Genomic DNA, 17,547 nt, shown 5'->3' with positions numbered 1-17,547 from the left:
GAAAAGCTTTGTGCCAAATTAATATTCCTAAGACTCCTGCATGAAAAAGCAGCTATCTCAAAAAGATCTGAGAGTTTTAATGGACTGCAAACTCAATGAATCAAAAACATGCTATGACAGCCAAAAAAAGAATGCAGTCCTGGGCTACAGTAAGAGAGGCATCCAGAACTAGGGATTCGATTGTCCTCCTGTATTCTGCCTTGCTCAGGCCACCCCTAAACTTGTGTGTTTAGTTCTGGGTGATATATTTTAGGAGTGATATGAACAAGACGGAAAGCACACAAAAGAGGGGAACCAGGATGGTGAAGACCCTCAAGATCATATCATGTGAAGACTGCTTGAAGAAACAAGGGTGTTTAAATCCAGGACAGAGAAGAACCTGGGGATGTGGGGAACACAAAGGCTGTCCTTGAATATATGAAGGGCTGTACTGCTGTGAGAATACTTGTTTTGGTTGGCCACGAAGACTAGGACAAGGAACAATGGACAGAAGTTATTAATAGAAAAATTTAGGCTTGATGAAGGGAAACACTTGAAAGAATCATAAATCTAGATCTAGAAGAAACTTTAAAAGTCATTTAACCAGGCCCCTAATTTTACAGAAAAGGAAAGTGAGGCCCAAAGAAGTTAAATGTGAAGGACTAGAAGTTAGATACTCCACCAAAGGAAGAGTACCCAGGAGGAACACAAATCTGCCTAAGGGTTCACAGACCATGGTCGACCCAGATGTCCCAATCCTGTCTTACGGCTTGGGAAAATACAACAGAAGCTCCAGCGCCAGCACCCCAAGCTCCCCTTGCTCAGTCTGGTCACCTCAGGATCCCAAGACTTAAAGCTACAAGGAACATGGAGGCCATTTAGTCCAATTCCTTCATTTTGCAGATGAAGAAACTCAGGCCTAGAGAGGTGCAGTCCCTTGCCCAAGATCACACAAATACAGTATTCAAGCTCAGGATCTCTGACTCTAAATTGAGTTCTCTTCCCCCATACCGTGCTGCCTATTCCCAAAGTTCACATGCTGCTTCTTCCTAGGTCATCTCTGTCCCTGTGCCCATCTCCTCCCTGCTCCTTCCTTAGCAGTCAAATTTGGTGGGCCTGCCTACCTTCACGAGCACCATGGGCAAGGCATCCAGACCTGCGGCACATTTCTCTGCCCTCCCTCCCAGCATTCTTTAGGATAGAGGAAGCAGAGTGAAGAAGGCATTACATGATCACATGTATTTTTACGTATTTATGTTACATATGTACTATTAATAATAATTGCCTAGCATAGTGCTTACCAATACATACTTATACTATACTAAATAGTATAGTTAAGATATAAATGCTTATTATAAATTAGGTTTATTAGTTTTTTATTTTATTAAATTAATTTACTAAATCAATTAAATTAAATTGAATGACAATCAGGTAAGAGGCATAAGAAGAAATTTTTAAAATACTATTTCTTTTACTTTTCTGTTTAGTTTTTCTATGAATATGTATGTGGAGAACTCCGCTGCACAGAACTGTATAAATTTTGTTAGTTTATTAATATGGACTAGAGTCGAAAGCGGTCACAAAAAGGTGGCCGAGCTGGGTTTGAGGGAAGATAGCACAGGGGAATATAGATGCAGCAAATGCAAATACTGAGGGCTCAATGTACTTTTCATCTGACAGGTTTTGAAAATTATTTATAAGATATTCCCGAAGTAATATGCGTCCTACCTCATATTTATGATTTCATTCACCTATAAATTATAATAGTTAAATCCTTTGTTTAACTCGCCCTTATGCAAAAACAAACAAAAAACCCCAATCAAAAACTGCAAACATCCCAAACAATCCTACCTAAACACTTGGCAACCACTTATTCAAAACAAGGTGCAGTGGTGTTTAAATGCTGATAAAAGAACCTGGCATGTTTGACTTCTCAGACACATAATCTTTTCTCCTGCCTGAATCAAACTTTTTCTGCCTCTCCCCAAATGTCCCTTGTCAGATGCTGCCACTCTGCCCACCTGCCCCCAGGGGGCTCTGCTTCTCCATAGAATCCTACTGGCTGACAATATGAATTGTGCAAACAGGGATGGCCAACTTTCAGTGGGGCCCCTCCAGTAAGGCTGGCTAACACTTGTCAGAGAAGTTGAAGGAGGGTTTGCTGTTCACCTCTGTGTTAGACTAGATAACTTCTGATGCCCCTTCCAGCTCAGAGACAGTGACACAGTTCTGGCCAGGTCACTCCCCTGCTCAAAAAGCTTCAATAGTCCCTGTTGCCCCTGAGGAAAAAAATATAAATTTGGCCTGGCATTCAAAGTCTTTGATAACCTGTCTCCAGACTAGATTCCCTTTCTCATTTTCTACGTTCCTGTCTACCAGGAGGCTCAGCAATCTAGCCGTGCTCTGACTGTGCCCTAGTTGCCTCCGTCCACATCCCCCATCCAGGCCCAATCTCAAATGCACTCTGCCCTCCTGCAGCTATGCCTAAGAAAATGCCTTTCCTAGCTGATGCTCTTTCTCACCCAAATTATCAAGCATTTATTGATCTAAATTGCAATCTGTACCACCCCCCTTCTGCTTGAGGGCAGAATTTTGTTTCGGTCTGTCTTCGTACCGGAGGGCCTATTACAGTGACTTAGGATAAAGTAGTAGGTGCTTTAAAATGTTTGTTGAATTGTTCATTCGAGATATCTTTTCTTTCAAAAAAGAATACATTTTGAGCTAGAAGTCAAGGAAGACAGTCCCTGAAATGGAGACTATTTTAAAGAAATTTTCAATATCCACTTAGGGTACTCTTTAATCTGCTCCGCACAAAATGAGAACTTGATTTGTACACATCTATTCTCTATTCTTTTGCCACAGAGAAGCCAGTGCAGTGGGGGGAAGCTTAGGATAACTGGCTTTTAAGAGCATCACACCAAAAGCAGAACTTCTCCCAAATCACAGAAGTTACTGAAGAAAGTCTCAGTACAGCTGCGTTTGCCAAGAGTTCCAGCATTTTGATTTAAAACAAGGGGCACAGTTATATTCCAAACATCAAAAAAAGAGGGAGTAAACACACGCTACTACTTAGACCTAGCAAAGTAAAGCACTTCAAAGAGCAGGCAAACCAAAATCAAGGTCATCGCAAGCAAACATAAACCATCCAACCTGGGAGCCTGCGCCATGAAGTTTCTTCTGTTTTAAAATGGAGAGGGGTGGGGGAAAGTAAGTCATCTGTGCAACGAGACATATTCAATAGCCACATCCAGTAAAATGTACTCAGGGATAGACTTTATCTGGACCTTTTCTTCTTCATGTACAAATGTGGAGATCCCTGAGGGTCAGAAATTCCCTGCATGTACACCTGCTTAAGTCTTTTTGGAAACAATCAGTGTTTTTGTTTGTTTGTTTGTTTGTTTTCCTAAGTCAGGGGTGGGGCACCTGCAGCCTTGAGGCCGTAAGTTTTCCAGAAAAAATCCCTTTTATTAAGGGGATTTGTTCTGTGAAGTTCGGATTCAGCACGGGAGAATCAAGAGCATGTTGCTCGAGGCTGCAGGTGCCCCAACCCAGCTTTAAGGTCTGCCTAATCTCTGAACTACAAGACTGTTTCTTGGCCCAGCTCCTGGGCCATGAGACAAAGGTTTGTGTGATTTTAACTCACACTTTCACCACAGTCATCAGTCCAAAACCTAGAGATTCCCAAAAGTGATCTTTCTAAAGCCCAAGGAGTGTGGGAGAGAGAGAGGGGAAGAAGGAACTGAAAAGAGAAGAGAAAGAGAAGATAACTTTACTACCCTTTCATAATTCTAGGTCCTAAATCAATTATGCCTATTGACATCAATACTGATCCAGACCTGTGATTTCCATGGCCTGGAAACTCTTGCTGAGGAAACCTCTTCCAAAACAGGTCAGCAGATGTTCTGCAACTAGTGGTCTTAAAAGGGCTGCCAGGGGCCCTAAGTTCAAGTGACTTGCCTAGAGGTCACAGGGTCAGCATGGGCCCGAGGGGACACTCGAACCCAGGTCTCCAGACCCCAAGGCTAAGAGCCTCTCCATTACTCCACACTGCCTCTCAATAATACCTTTTATTTTTTGTAAAACAGCAGCAATTCTGTTACACAAGAGCAACTCTACTCTTAATTGTCTTAGGAGTAGAATGCCCAGGACTGTTTTGTCACTGGTCCCTGAGACTGATTGGAACCCTTTCCTTCCTCTACCACATCCCAAACCTCTCACCACTCCACCAACTGTGTTCCCAAAGTCCAGCTCAATTCCCTCAGATAAACTCTGCCCCATTATTCCTATCTGTAGTAGAACAAGTGGCTCGTGCCAAAGCAGGCGTGCTCATAAAGATCTGGCTCCATTCTGAGGGTGGGCGGACCCAGTGTTCCCAGGTGAGACAAATAAGCATTTGTTGGTAATAATGAGTGCCAGGCTTATCTCCCTCATTTCACATGGGCCCAGGGACTGACTGCGCCAAGGCCACAAGCTAAATAATTGAGTTCCACAAGCCTGATGCTTAGCCCAATGTGGTGCCTCCAAATACAGCTGCTAATGGTGTATATCCCAAGGCTTATTATTCAGGGCAGACTCTCTCAAACACGAAACAGGCCATGAGGAATAATGCAGACAATTTATGAAGAGAGACACCACGAGATAAACAGAGACCAAAGAATTGTCAGCATGGGTTGTCTTCTTTCTGAAGGCACAACTATGCTTACACACAACTGCTTGAAACAAGACATTCTGCTGTTCTAGCCAAATATGCTTTCCATCCAACATCTGGTCTTATGCTTCAAGTCACTCTGGGACCCACTTTGCTAAAATTGGATTTCCAATCATGACATCAGAAGAAGAGCTCTGCTGACGGTTTCTAGTAAAGGAACTTGGGCTTGTCAGTCTCACTGGCTAGAACAGGGAGCTAACAGCTAATGTGGCCCCTGGCGGTGGGGGTGGGGCTGGTGTGGAAAGAAGTGTGGTAGCTTTTTAAAGGAAAAAAAATACTCCATTCACAGACTGAACTGCTAAGCCTGCACAGATCGTGTGTTGAATCTGTGTGCTATGGGTCCCAAGAGACACTGGTCCAAGGAGTGTGCAAACCACTCTTGGTGGCAGATGCCTCGAAGTATACATCCTCCAGCTAGCTAGTGGGCCGTGGGATCATCTTTTGATATAACAAACAGCATATACCTAACGGATCCAAGAGGTGAAAATAGATAGCTGGGGGAAGAGTGTATGCCATTCTGGGTACCAATAACATTTTTCCTTCCTCTCATACTGTCTTTTTCCTAGGAAGCTGTCAGCAAGTGCTCAGCTCTTGATGTTCACAATTCCTATTTGATAGGAATAACCTTTAATGAACCCCTTACAGAGTTTGAGCTCAGACTGGAAAATAAGGATTAATATTCAGAATACTGTTATTAATGGTGGATTTTTCTTCAAGATACATTAGCAATAACATTAAAAATAAAACTACTGCCAAATGATTTATTTTTTTTTTTCTTGACTCAAAAGCAAGGTTTCCCACAGGGAAATAGAGGCATGCATGAGAAGGAAGGGTAGTATAATGGAAAGAGCACTAGCTGTGGAGTCTGGGAATATGGGTTAAAATCCTGCCTCTCATAACTATCTTGTGACACTGGTGCCGTCACTCAATTTCCCTGGGCCTCAGTTTCCTCACATGTAGAATCAGGGAGTTGGGCTGGATGGTCTCCAATATCCCTTCTAACGTTAGAGCAAGGGACCTGTGATGGGAGGACTAAAAAATGGGCCAAGTAAAAGATTGCTGTGTAGAGGTAATGCAAGGAGAGCGCTGAGCTCAGTCTGAAGACCTGGGGCTGAGCTGCACCCTGGCTACTGAGCACTTCTGTGTCTCTGGATAGGCCCTGCTCTTGTGGACTCAGCTGTCTAATGTATAAAGGGGAAAAGGAGGAGACCGGATGATCTCTAAGGCCCCTGGAGAGTAAAAAAGTCTGTATAAAAGCTTAGATGATCAAGAGTGTCAAACAACATACATTTAACATATTGTACTTTCAAAATTGAGGCCCATTAGACTAGCAATTAGAATCCTTTTACATGGAGCCTCCAGAGTCTGGGGAAAAGATGTTTATTTTGCTCTCTTTTTATAGGGTATTACTGAAGTGAAAAAGGTTCTATCCTCCTCCTTAAGTCCAACGTATCAGTGCCAACAATACAACTGTCATTGTTTCAAACAAAGATATTAGAAAACATTTACCCTGTATTTGTTCTTTCCACTTTCCAAGTGGAATTCAAGATGTTGCATTATGGTTTGGTCATCTATCAAATCTGTTTTCTTTTAAACTGCAAGAGCATTGCAGTAATATGGGAAATTATATGAAGAGTGCTTATTAATTAGCTAGGACAAAGTTTGTAGCTGTGGAATTAATTTCCTTTCCTACTGAAGATAAATAGAATTTGTTAGATTTAGCTCACATTTAGGGAGAATTTCGAGGTTTACAAAGCACTTTTATTACCTCCTATGAGGTAGATGGGGAATGCTTTATTTTCTCCATCTTAAAGAATAAGAAATGGAAGTTAAGTGACTTGCCCATTCATAATCACCAGTTATGTAAATGTTTGAGGTTAGGACTTGAATTCCCAGGTCTACAAGCTGCCAACAAGCCAGTGCTTTACCCTCTACCCTACAAGTAACTCTCAATTTGCGAAATAATTGTTTAATCAGGCATTTATTTGTGATGATTGTCCGTATTCCAGAAATAGCCAACCACATCATCCTTTCCAGATAAGGACATTTCTGTTCTAGCTAGGGCAAGTCATTGGAAATCATCTTTCTTTTCCCCAAGTTCCAAATGTGGACTTTTCTTAAGCATTTTCAAACCACTGGAAACCAAAGCAACTAGAAAAGGGAGTATTTTAAAAGCTCAGGAGAAATACTATTCCCTTTTTCCTACGTGTGTGTGTGTGTGTGTGTGTGTGTGTGTGTGTGTGTGTGGAAAGCATGGTTCACAAGTTGTGTGTCAAGGCAAATGGAACAGCTTTAGTGAACACTAGTCAACTAGTTATTTTTGAAGCTGAGCACAAATGGAACTAGGATGAAACAGAAACATGGTACCCATGCATATTCCAAAGGTGTGGGAGGGACCAGTCAGACTTTTATGCTAATCTGGATCTGCTCTGCTGCTAAAAATGGGGGGAGCAGGCAACTAGGTGGTGCAACGGATAAGAGCACTGGCTCTGAAGTCAGGAGGACCTGAGTTCAAATCTGGCCTCAGACCAAACACTTGACACTTCCCAGCTGTGTGACCCTGGGCAAGTCACTTAACCCCAACTGCCTAAAAACCAAAAAAATAGGGAGGGGCTAGACCAAAAAAAAAATAAAAAATTTAGGGAGGGGGCTGGACCTGTGACTTCACTGGTAGAGGGAACTCCCAGGTGAGGAAATTCCTTCTACCAGCATAGGCTGGTACCTTCTCTGAAACTCAGAGTCTTAAGAGAGTTGCTTAGAGCACTGAGGGATTCAGTGATTTGCTCATAAGTCAGACAGCCTGGATGTGTCTGAGACGGGACTAGAACCTCAGATCTTCTTTGTTCTCAGGGTGGCTTTCTACCACTTACTGCCTCCCATCTGCTAAAAACATTTGACAATGTGTACTCCCCCATATATCCACATACCTTGTTTTCCAGTTCTCTTCTGACTTGGACCTATTTTTGCGGGCTGCTCTTTGTTTTTCCTCTAGTCTTTTCTTTTCTTCACTAGCTTGATCTACAAAAGAGCATTTAAAAACATCAGCAAGTTGCCACAGTTTAGAGGCAAAGAAATATTTCAAATATTCACTAGAGAGTCATAAAGAAAATCTGGGACGCACATAAAAATGCTGACTTTGTATGAAGAGAAGAGAGATTCCATTAAGGTCTCTATTACCTGGCAGAGTGTCATCCCTTTGATGCCACTCCCTCCCCATCACCAAAAGAGTCTCTGCCTCCTCCAGTTTCTCAAAGTCATTTGCTTAGAACAGCAATTCTTAAAATGCAGTTCAGGGACCCCTGGGGTTGTCAAGACCCTTTCAAAGGGTCTTTAAGATCCAAATTATTTTCATAATAATAACTAAGATGTTTTAATTTCTCATTTGGTGAGTATCAATAGATATAACTCACTGAAACAAGAGCTTTTTGGAGGGTCCTTAACAATTTTTAAGAGTGTAAAGAGATCGTGAGACCACAAAGTTTGAGAGCTGCTGGCCTGGACCCCTTCGGCACTTACCCCACTCTTGCTCATACTACAGTTATTTGTTGACTTGTCCTCTCCCCATATTAGAATGAAATCTCTTTAAGAGCAGGGCACTGTTGTGTATACCTTTGAATGCTTAGTGCTTTGCAAACAGGAGGTACTTAATAAAAGCTGAATTAAATCTGAGGTTTTCTAATACGAAGATAACATGGTTGGAGGCAATTTGGGAATTTCTAAAATAAAACAAAAAGGTTTGATGATTATAACCAATTACTGATCATTTTGGAATACTGTGTCTGGTTTAAGATGCCACATTTGGAGCAGCAGTGGCAAGGTGAGAATGCATTTAGAGGAGGGGGTACTCCAAACCACACAACAGGAATTCTAGTAAAAGAATCTGGGGGTAATTCTCTAAGTACAAAAGAAGAGCTAGAACAGAGGGATCTGAAGGGCCATAATGTAAAATTAGAAATAGATTTCTACTGCTTGGCCCTGGAGGCCAGAATTGGGCCAATGAATGGAATCAATGGGGATGCAGATTTTAGTTCAATACAAGGAAAACACAACTCCTACCGATTACAGCTATACATATGGGTGTGGAATACAATGCACACCCCCATCAAACACGTTGATATATTGGTTGGTTTCACTGAATTGGTTTTTTCCTTCCTTTTCAAATCTTTGGTAAAAGTAAAGGCTTACTAGTCAGGGGAAGAAATGGAATACATTCAGAAATAAATTTTACATAAAAACAAAGTACATCAATAGGATATTAAATTAAAAACTTTAAAGCTGTCAATGGAAGAAATGGAAGGCTTCAAAAGACAGTGAGTTCCTTCAGCACCAGAGGCCACCAGGCAAAGGCTGGACCATGTGACCTTTGAGGTCTTCTGACTGCAATTCCAAAATTTAGTTTAAGGAACAGACTCTTCCTTTGTCCTTAAACAGGGCTGCCAAGGGAAATACAAATAGTCCCCAAATATATTACCTCCTGGATCCTATCATTTCATTGCATGAATGCTCCTATTATCAAGTGCATCCATTCTTTAGGAGTTGATCTTTATCAGTTCTTATGGCCAGAAGAATTGTCACAGCGATGAATTTCTATCTCCAGTTCCAACAAGGCTAATCATTAGATACAGAATTTGTTGATGGACACATACTGGAGTCCTTTCTAGTTTGACAGGACTTGACTTCAACAATTAGGTATCAGCTTCCCCAAACCATGAGGTACTGGAGATGGATTTTAGTAGAGGATTAAAAAATGTCCTGAAGTAATAAAATTTTAACCTGCGGATGGCAAGTATATTGTTTCCTAATTTTTTCTGATTTGTATTCTAATTCCAGTCACATGGAATATACTTAATTATCAGCAAAGTCACACTAGTAATGAATAATTCTATAAATTAACAAAGTCTACTTTAAAGTTGGAAAATATTTAAAAATATAACAATTACACTAAGAATAACGCTGAAGAAATACTAGGAGAAAAAGAAAATAGTAGGTCCCTACTGATGCAAATATTTGTGCTATTACATCTTCTGAAATAAATTCATATTCTTCAAAGTTACCTATTTCTCCATTCTCCATTGCTCTTATGTCAGGTCGTAACCTGCAGTCAGTCTTAGGAATCACACTCTCCATTTCTTTATCTACTTCATTCAAAACCATAGCAAAGCTAGTAAAATTATACATCTGAAAGGAGGAAAAATGGACAAAATTACAGATAGCAAGAAATGTCTTTAAAACAAAATGACAAGTCCCTAACATGTGATATTTCCTTAGACAACATAAACACTTTCTTGTTAAGAATATTAAATCAGAGGCTATACCTGTAAGTTCTGTAATTAAACCTAATTCACTTAAGGGTATCAGTTTCAAGGAGATCTGAGGTCACTGTTCCTATCCCCAGCACTATGTACAGTACCTAGGACATAGTAACATTTAATAAATGCTTGTTGATAGATACACCAAATTTCTGACCCAGATCCTCCTCCAGAAAACGACAGTTGACATTTATGTATTGCTTTAAACATTTGCAAAGTCCTGTGTGTGGGGGGGGGAGCAAACATTTATTAAGCAAACTTTTATTAAAATTATGTACCAGGCACTGTGCTAAGCACTTCACAAATATCACCTCATTATATCCTCACAATAATCCTGGGAGGTAGGTGATAGCCTTATCTTGTGATGAGGAGAAACTGAGGCAGACAGAGGTTAGGTGACTTGTTCAGGGTCACACAGATAATAACTATCTGAGGCCAGATCTGAACTTGGGTCTTCTTGATTCTAGGCCTGAAGGTCTATCTCTTGCGCCATGCCACATTATATCATATGGGCCTCTTGACTACCCTGTGAGGTAAGGGTTACTATAATTTTCCTTTTATATATGAGGAAAAAGAGATTCTGAGATGCTAAAGTCCCTGTTCAGGGTCCCACTGAGAGGAAGCATCTGAAATCTGATTCTATCCTGCACTCTATCACTATGCTGCCCCCCTCCCCACCCAAAGTATATATATAGGATTCAGGTAAAATATTTACATTTTTTCTTCTTCAGTAGAAATCACTATTTATCTTCATGCTAGTGGCTTGTTATTATGAGTTGGGTTGCTTAAGCCTGACAAATTGCAGCACCAGAGTTGGCCTTTCTTTTCCAGTGGCAGATGCAGTAGGCATTGGAAAACACTCCTGACTTTTGCCACCAACTCCAAAGTTCCTTTTCTACCCAGATGCCACAGTGTATGAAATTCTGCTTTGGGAGATACATTCATTGTCTAGTCTACAAAATGCAAATTCTCCTAGGAAGGCTTACACACTAAATATTTGGACAGGCAGTGTGGTAGAGTGGATAGTCTTAGACTTGGGAGTCAGAGACCTGGGTTCAGATCCTACCTCATATACTTAGTGCTGTGTGACACTGAAAAAGTCACCTAAGTTCCCTGTACCTTAGTGGTTTTGTCTGCAAAATGCGGGGTTTGGAGAGTATGCAAAAATCATGGTCTGACCTGTGCAGAGTTGGGAGGCCTTGGAGCTATCCTCCAGAGCAAAACACTTCCTGGGATGACATGCACACTTTCAGAATCTGGCAATGGCATTTCATCTGGTTCCTCAGAAGTGCCCATCTGTAAGAAGTAAACACATGAACAAAATTTATATGCAACATTACCTTTAGAAATTTTACTAGAGATTTATATGGTATTTTTTAACTATTTCAAAGCACTTTTACAAATTTGATCTGTCAAGTACCCGTGTAAATGTCTCATCTCCTCTAAATCTCTCGACTGTAAGCAACGAGAGGGCAGGGATTATGTTTTCATTAGTTTGTTCACCTCCAGCACCTACAGATAGAAGGTGATTAATAAATACGAGAGATAAAATATGAGATATGAGATAAAATGAATAGTAAATGTTTGTTAAACCAAGTATATATTGAGCATCTACCAGAAACTGCTCACCTCTGAACTAGAGTGGGATATTTCGGGAGCATAAGATGAGATCCCTATCCAAGGAGACAGAATAAAACATCAGTCACTCCTTCTAAATTTCACATAATCTACCAATTAAAATCTCTTCTCAAAAAAAAATCTCTTCATATTTCTTAGCAAGATAAAGAATTCTTTGAGGAAAGAAGTTCTTTTTATTTTCTTTCGCTGTTTAACTGAAGCAGTCAGTTGGTAAACATTTAATAAGCTCCTGTGTTGGAGACACAATAAAGACAAAAAGACAGTCCTTGCTTTCGAAGAGTTCACAATCTAATGGGGAGGGGGGCAACAAGGAAACGATTATGTACAAACAAACTACAAACAGAATAGATAGGATTCAATGGAGTTTGGAAGGCACTAGAATTAAGAGTAGTTAGAGGACAGAGAGATATGGAGGCTACTGTCACAACCTGTACTCTGCCAGTATAGCCTTCAAGACCGCAAGGTTCAGAGTAATAAGACTACTGGTAGGTTTGCCCATCTTGCCCTATACCCGCTGGGCCATCTATCTGCATTACTTCTTTCCACCTCCTGGGCCTGAATGCAGATGCACAATGAGATAAACTCCTATCCAGGTGTCCTGCCCTGGGCCTTGCAGCACCTGACCTTAGTGCCTGCCAGCTGACTTTGAATGGGGCTGCTTCTGAATGCTATTTTAAGGAAGCTTGGTGTTACAGAATGATAGAGTACTAGACTTGGGAGTCAAAAAGACCCGAGTTCAAATCCTTCCTCAGACAGCTCTGTGACCCTGGGCAAGTCACAACTCTGGGTATTTCAGTCAGTTCATCTGGTAAATACAGATGATAACAGTGCACGATTCACAGTGAGCCATTGTAAAGGCCACATGAGATAACGTACGTAAAGCGCTTTGCAAACTTTCAAGTGCTACATAAATGCTAGTTAGCAACACATTCAGCAGAGTCAAGCAAAAACCCTTAAAAAATCTGAAGGTAATTAGTATAGCTTCTCTTCTTCAGGTTAAATTTCCCTAGTTATTCGATTCTATGAAGAGAAGCAGCAGGATTTATGCTGGCCTGGCCTGGCCTGCTGTGATTAGGATGCGCTCCAGTAGTTTCTACTTTACAGCACACTGGGCCCATCAGCACCACCCCATAGGAGGAGCTCCTCTTTACCTCCAGCTATCCTCTGGGCAGTATTCACAGCTCCAGGAGGCATTAAGGAACTACATTAAGGAACTACATTAAGGAACTACATTAAGGAAGAGAAATTTTGGTGTTCATGGAGATTTCCAGCTCTGGCTCAGAGAAAAAGAGGTCTGATCCAATGGAACGGGAAGGGTGAGAAGAAAAGAGAGTCTAGACTAAGGTGGCATTTACTAGTCTCTCCTGGTCTTTCTCTGTCTCTCTCTCCCTCTCTTTCTCATTGGTTCCAGTTTAAGACCATGTTCTTTCGTAGTGATAACAATGATAATGGCTAACACTTATACATTGCTGTAAGATTTCCAAAGGACTTTACATACATTATCTCTTTTAATCCTCTCCATCACCCTGTACAATCCCATTTTATCGACGAGAAAAGTAGGCTGAAAGAAGTTAGGTGACTCGCTCAAGGTCACACAATACAGCCAGGCAGTATCTGAGGCAGGATCTGAATGCAGCTCTTTCTGACTCCTCGTCCAACACTCTACTGCAACCACTAAACTAGAGGCATCAAACACACATGGGCAATACTGCCCAGGGTCACCTGAGCCAGATTAAAATATAATTGGAAGAAAAAAAAACAAAAATAAATAAAAATACAACAGAACATAGACACTGTGGCAGCTCACAGAGATCCTTATGTCCAGGTGAGGGGCCCTCCATCTCTGAGTCTGACACCATTGCACTAAAGAACAGATAGAATTCAGAATCTTCTTTGCTGCTCTGAGGAACATCTCTATCTTCTTTTTGACACTAGCTCATCAGATCTAACAAACTACCTCTCAGCTACCATTTGGCCTCAAATCTCTCCTCTTCTGCTCCAAAGAAAGGGAAGAAATTTGCTAACTTTCTGATTATCCGTGCTGATGTCATATAGGAGAGAATTCTATTTCATGAGATTAGGGTAATTTTGCCCAGAATATTAATTATTTCATCAAGAGGAAGGTCTAAAAAAGAGAATGACAATAGGACACTGATGCTTATTCCCTTCTGTGATCACACTTGTTGTTTATAGAAAAAAAAGACAATAAAACACACACCTTCAATAAATGGATTCATTAACTATGAAAATAAATTTCAAGAAAAGCCTTCTATTTTAAGGAGTTCAAATTTTAAAATAAAATACAAAACTTCTCTTAAGGAAAATGAAATCTCTCTAACATTTAAAGTACGTAGCATGCTAGCCATAGACACTCAACATGAGACAGAAAGTATCGTTACTATCAATTTATTTTCTTGCCTTATGCTTGCTCATTATTTTCCAAATCCTTACTATGGATTACTTCCACTATCTTCCTTCTCTGCTGCTGAATGGTGCTGTAGAAAGTCACATGACTGTACCAACTGGATCCAGGCCAGATTTATATTTTATAATCTCCAGTGGGCTCCCAACTGCTGCAACATCAATCTTTTTTCTCTTCCCTCATTGATATTTTATCCCATTTCCCACAGCATCTATTTCAAATCTCTTTTCTCCTCAAGCCTCCCACACCACCTGCCCTCTCAGCAGAAGATTGTACATCCCATGCTTCACTGACGATATGGAAGCCATCTGTCCTGAACCTCTTCTCCACTTTCACCTCTCAAATTTCCCCTAAAGCATCCCCTACCCTCTTTTTCTTTGTCTCAATCTTGGAGAAAGAGGCGACTCTTCTCCTTGCCAATGACAAACCCTTTTCTTTTATGTCCTGGATGTCAGTTGCTCTTCCTAAATTTCAGTTTTTTCTTATCCACAGGTTTCTTCCCTACTAGTTACAAAATTTCCAAATTTCCAAACTTTGCTTGATTCTACTATCCCCCCACCAAGCTCTTTCATAGCTAAATTCCATAGATTCACTGACTCCATTTTCTCACCTCCCACTCTTCAACCCACTGCGATCTGACTTATGACCTCCTCATTAATTGAATTTTCTCTCTCAAAGGTTACCAGTGAGCTCTTAAGGGGAAAATCCCATGTATTGTCTCTGTCCTCATCCTTCTTGACTTTACTTGTGGCATTTCACCCTATTGATTGCTCTCTCCTAGACACTATTCTGCCTGGATTTCTGTGAAAGCTTTCTTGGTTCTTCTCCTACTTCTCTGACTGCTCCCTCTTAGTCCCCCTTGCTGGATTCTAGCCATGCCTTGACCCATCTATATGGACATACTCAAGGGCCCTGTTCTTGGTTCTCTTCTCTTCAGTCTCTACATTCATCCTTTTAGAGATCTCACTGATTCCATGGATTCAACCATCATCTATTCAGGTAACTAACAGTTACGTCCAGCTTTAAATCTCTTTCCTAAACTCCAGTCCCATATCATCAACTGCCTATTGGTCACCTCCAACTAAATGTGCCATAGGCAGTTCAATCTCAACATTTCCTAAATAGAATTCATTATCTTCCAATCTTAACTTACCTACTACTTTCGTCAAGGGCACCACCATCCTTCCAGCCATTCACGTTCATAACCCTCAGGGTCATCCTTGACTCCTCATTCTCTGTCACTCTACCTATCCAATACTTTGCCAAATTTCGTCATTTCTACCTTGATGACGTTCCTCCACTCACACAGGGACCAGTCTAGTTCAGGTTCCTCTCTGCTTCCTGTCTCTCCCACGTCACTGCCCTGCTCCAGAAACTCCAGTAGTTCCCTCTTACCTCGAGGATAAAATAGAAACTCCTGTTTGGCAATTAAAGCTCTTTGCAAAAATAGTCCTGCATTCCTTTGCAAGTTTATCACACATTACTCTCCTTCATTTACTCTATGTTCCCCATCCTCCCTCTTGCCTCCACATTGTTACACAGGCTGGCTGTCCATGTACCCCCCATTCCCGCTATGTGCGTGCTCCTTTCTTCACCCTCACAGCTCAGCCTAAGCGCCACTTACCAGGGGAAGCCTGTCTTGCCCCTCTCCTCAGTTGCTAATGTCCTCTCCTTTAGAAGTTACTTTTGAACTACATATCTTGTGTTTGCCTTTCTTTGTACAGAATCTAAACTCCTTGGGGCAGGGACTGTTTGGTTTTTGTATTTGGCGGCCCAGTGTCTAGTGCTATACCTGCCACAAATGTTGGTTGGCACTTACACGCTTGTTGAATGAATCAACTTTTCCATTCCAGGGTCAATTAGATAAAAGTACAAAATATATTCTAAGACTTGATAAAAACAGATGAAAATCACTCCACAGCCTATTAAAGGGCACAGCCTAATGTGTCAAATCTAATGCATCTCAGGCTGAAATTTATGTGCTAGAAAAGACTCAAGGAAACAACTGCAACTATAGCAAGTAAAAATCTACGCGAACATTACTTCACATGTGGCCCAACTGCCCCTCACCCACGAAGAGAACGAGACGGGTGTGACAGTGTCTGATGTTGCCGTGGGTGCAGTGTCACAAGAGTCACCTGTTTGCTGCTTTTCTTCTCATCTGCATTTTTCTTGTCGTTCTTCTTACAAGCCTCAAAAGTGGCAGGGTCAACAGTGTACAAGCACTCTGTCCACTTCCCGTAGAGGGCCCGCAGCTTCTTTTTGCTGTAAACAGAGGCTAGAGTTGAGCGCAGGGAGCCAGGGTTCTGTGGTGCTCTAAAGATGTTTGCCAATTATGTCAGTTAAAAAAGGAGACAGAAGCTATAGCTACATTGCAACTTCTTGGAATGCTTCTGTATTAAACTTATCTCACAACTCTATTTTAATGTGGAAGCCTATTCCCTATCTAGTACATAATTAAAATAGGAATATTACCTTTTGTCCTGAATGTAGCCTTCAACTTTGTGTAATTCCTTTCCAAAAAGGCCACATGGCTTGAAGTTTAATATACATTTTTCCCCAGTCCTATGACAAAGACATCACATTTAGATGACCAATCTACATGTATAAATTTTTGCTCAATAAAGAACCTGCCACAGAATTAAGTACATTTCCCAAACAGACTTACCTGGACGATAATATCAAAAGTTGAGTAATAAAGGTGATAATGAGGAGTTAGATGGGACTGGATCTTTTTGTTTAATATAATAACAACTGCTCCCATTTATATAACAGAATTATAAAGAAGTTTCTTCACAACTAATGAGGCAGGCAGTGCAATCATATTGTCTCCATTTTGAAGCTAAGGAAACTGAGGCTCAGAGAGGAGGTGAATATCTATGGTCACAAAGTTATCAAAGTGTCGGAGTCTGGAGTCAAACCCAGTGTCCTGACACTACCACTATATTTCTATCTGTTTCTTAGATATTTCATCAGTTCCCATCATAGTTATTCTAATCTGAAGCTCACAGAACTACATCAGGGGTTCTTAAAAGAACATGTGCTCTCCTCTGAAAAAGTCTAACTTACTTGTGGTTTGTTATTTCCATGTTGCCATACTGTTCAATCCAGAGTTTACCCACAATAATATTATGCACACAGCAAGTCGGATTTGTCCACGTATAGGCTTCATTGTGCCTAAAAAAGTAAGGGAGGAATAGCATATTCTTCTGTTATTCAACTTAGCCAATAAACCATTGGCTTATAACGGAAAATATCATAGTATATAGAAAAGGCTAGTCTCCTCTAAATGATGCAGCCTAGGAAGTTTAAAACTAGCACCCAATCAAGGTTAAAAAAAAACACACATATCAGCTGTCAGAAGATTATTATTGATTGGTATTAGCGTTTTTGACGAATCAGCTGCTAATGCCATTTTGCAGGCTAAGAAAACTTAGGCCCTTCCACAATGGCATTTAACAACCAAGTAATGTACTCAAAAGATTTTCTTC

General features: G+C 40.9%; 1 protein-coding gene across 4 annotated transcripts in view; it reads right to left on the bottom strand.

Moving 5' to 3' along the window:
• The window catches only part of LOC114031829 (oxysterol-binding protein-related protein 1), a 305,142-nt gene that overhangs the window by 5,167 nt on the left and 282,428 nt on the right, over positions 1-17,547 (bottom strand). For all 4 annotated transcript variants that reach the window (XM_027846969.1, XM_027846970.1, XM_027846971.1 and 1 more), the window contains 6 exons: positions 17,126-17,233; positions 16,532-16,621; positions 16,195-16,321; positions 11,176-11,292; positions 9,742-9,865; positions 7,615-7,705 (listed from right to left, as the gene is read on the bottom strand). In XM_027846969.1, the coding sequence (XP_027702770.1) occupies positions 7,615-7,705; positions 9,742-9,865; positions 11,176-11,292; positions 16,195-16,321; positions 16,532-16,621; positions 17,126-17,233 (657 nt within the window). The remainder of the gene's footprint in view (positions 1-7,614; positions 7,706-9,741; positions 9,866-11,175; positions 11,293-16,194; positions 16,322-16,531; positions 16,622-17,125; positions 17,234-17,547) is intronic.

Source organism: Vombatus ursinus, unplaced genomic scaffold, assembly GCF_900497805.2.
Source record: "Vombatus ursinus unplaced genomic scaffold, bare-nosed wombat genome assembly UNPS02015255.1, whole genome shotgun sequence".
Classification (NCBI taxonomy): Eukaryota; Metazoa; Chordata; class Mammalia; order Diprotodontia; family Vombatidae; genus Vombatus; species Vombatus ursinus.
This window is presented reverse-complemented; position numbering and strand designations above follow the sequence as displayed.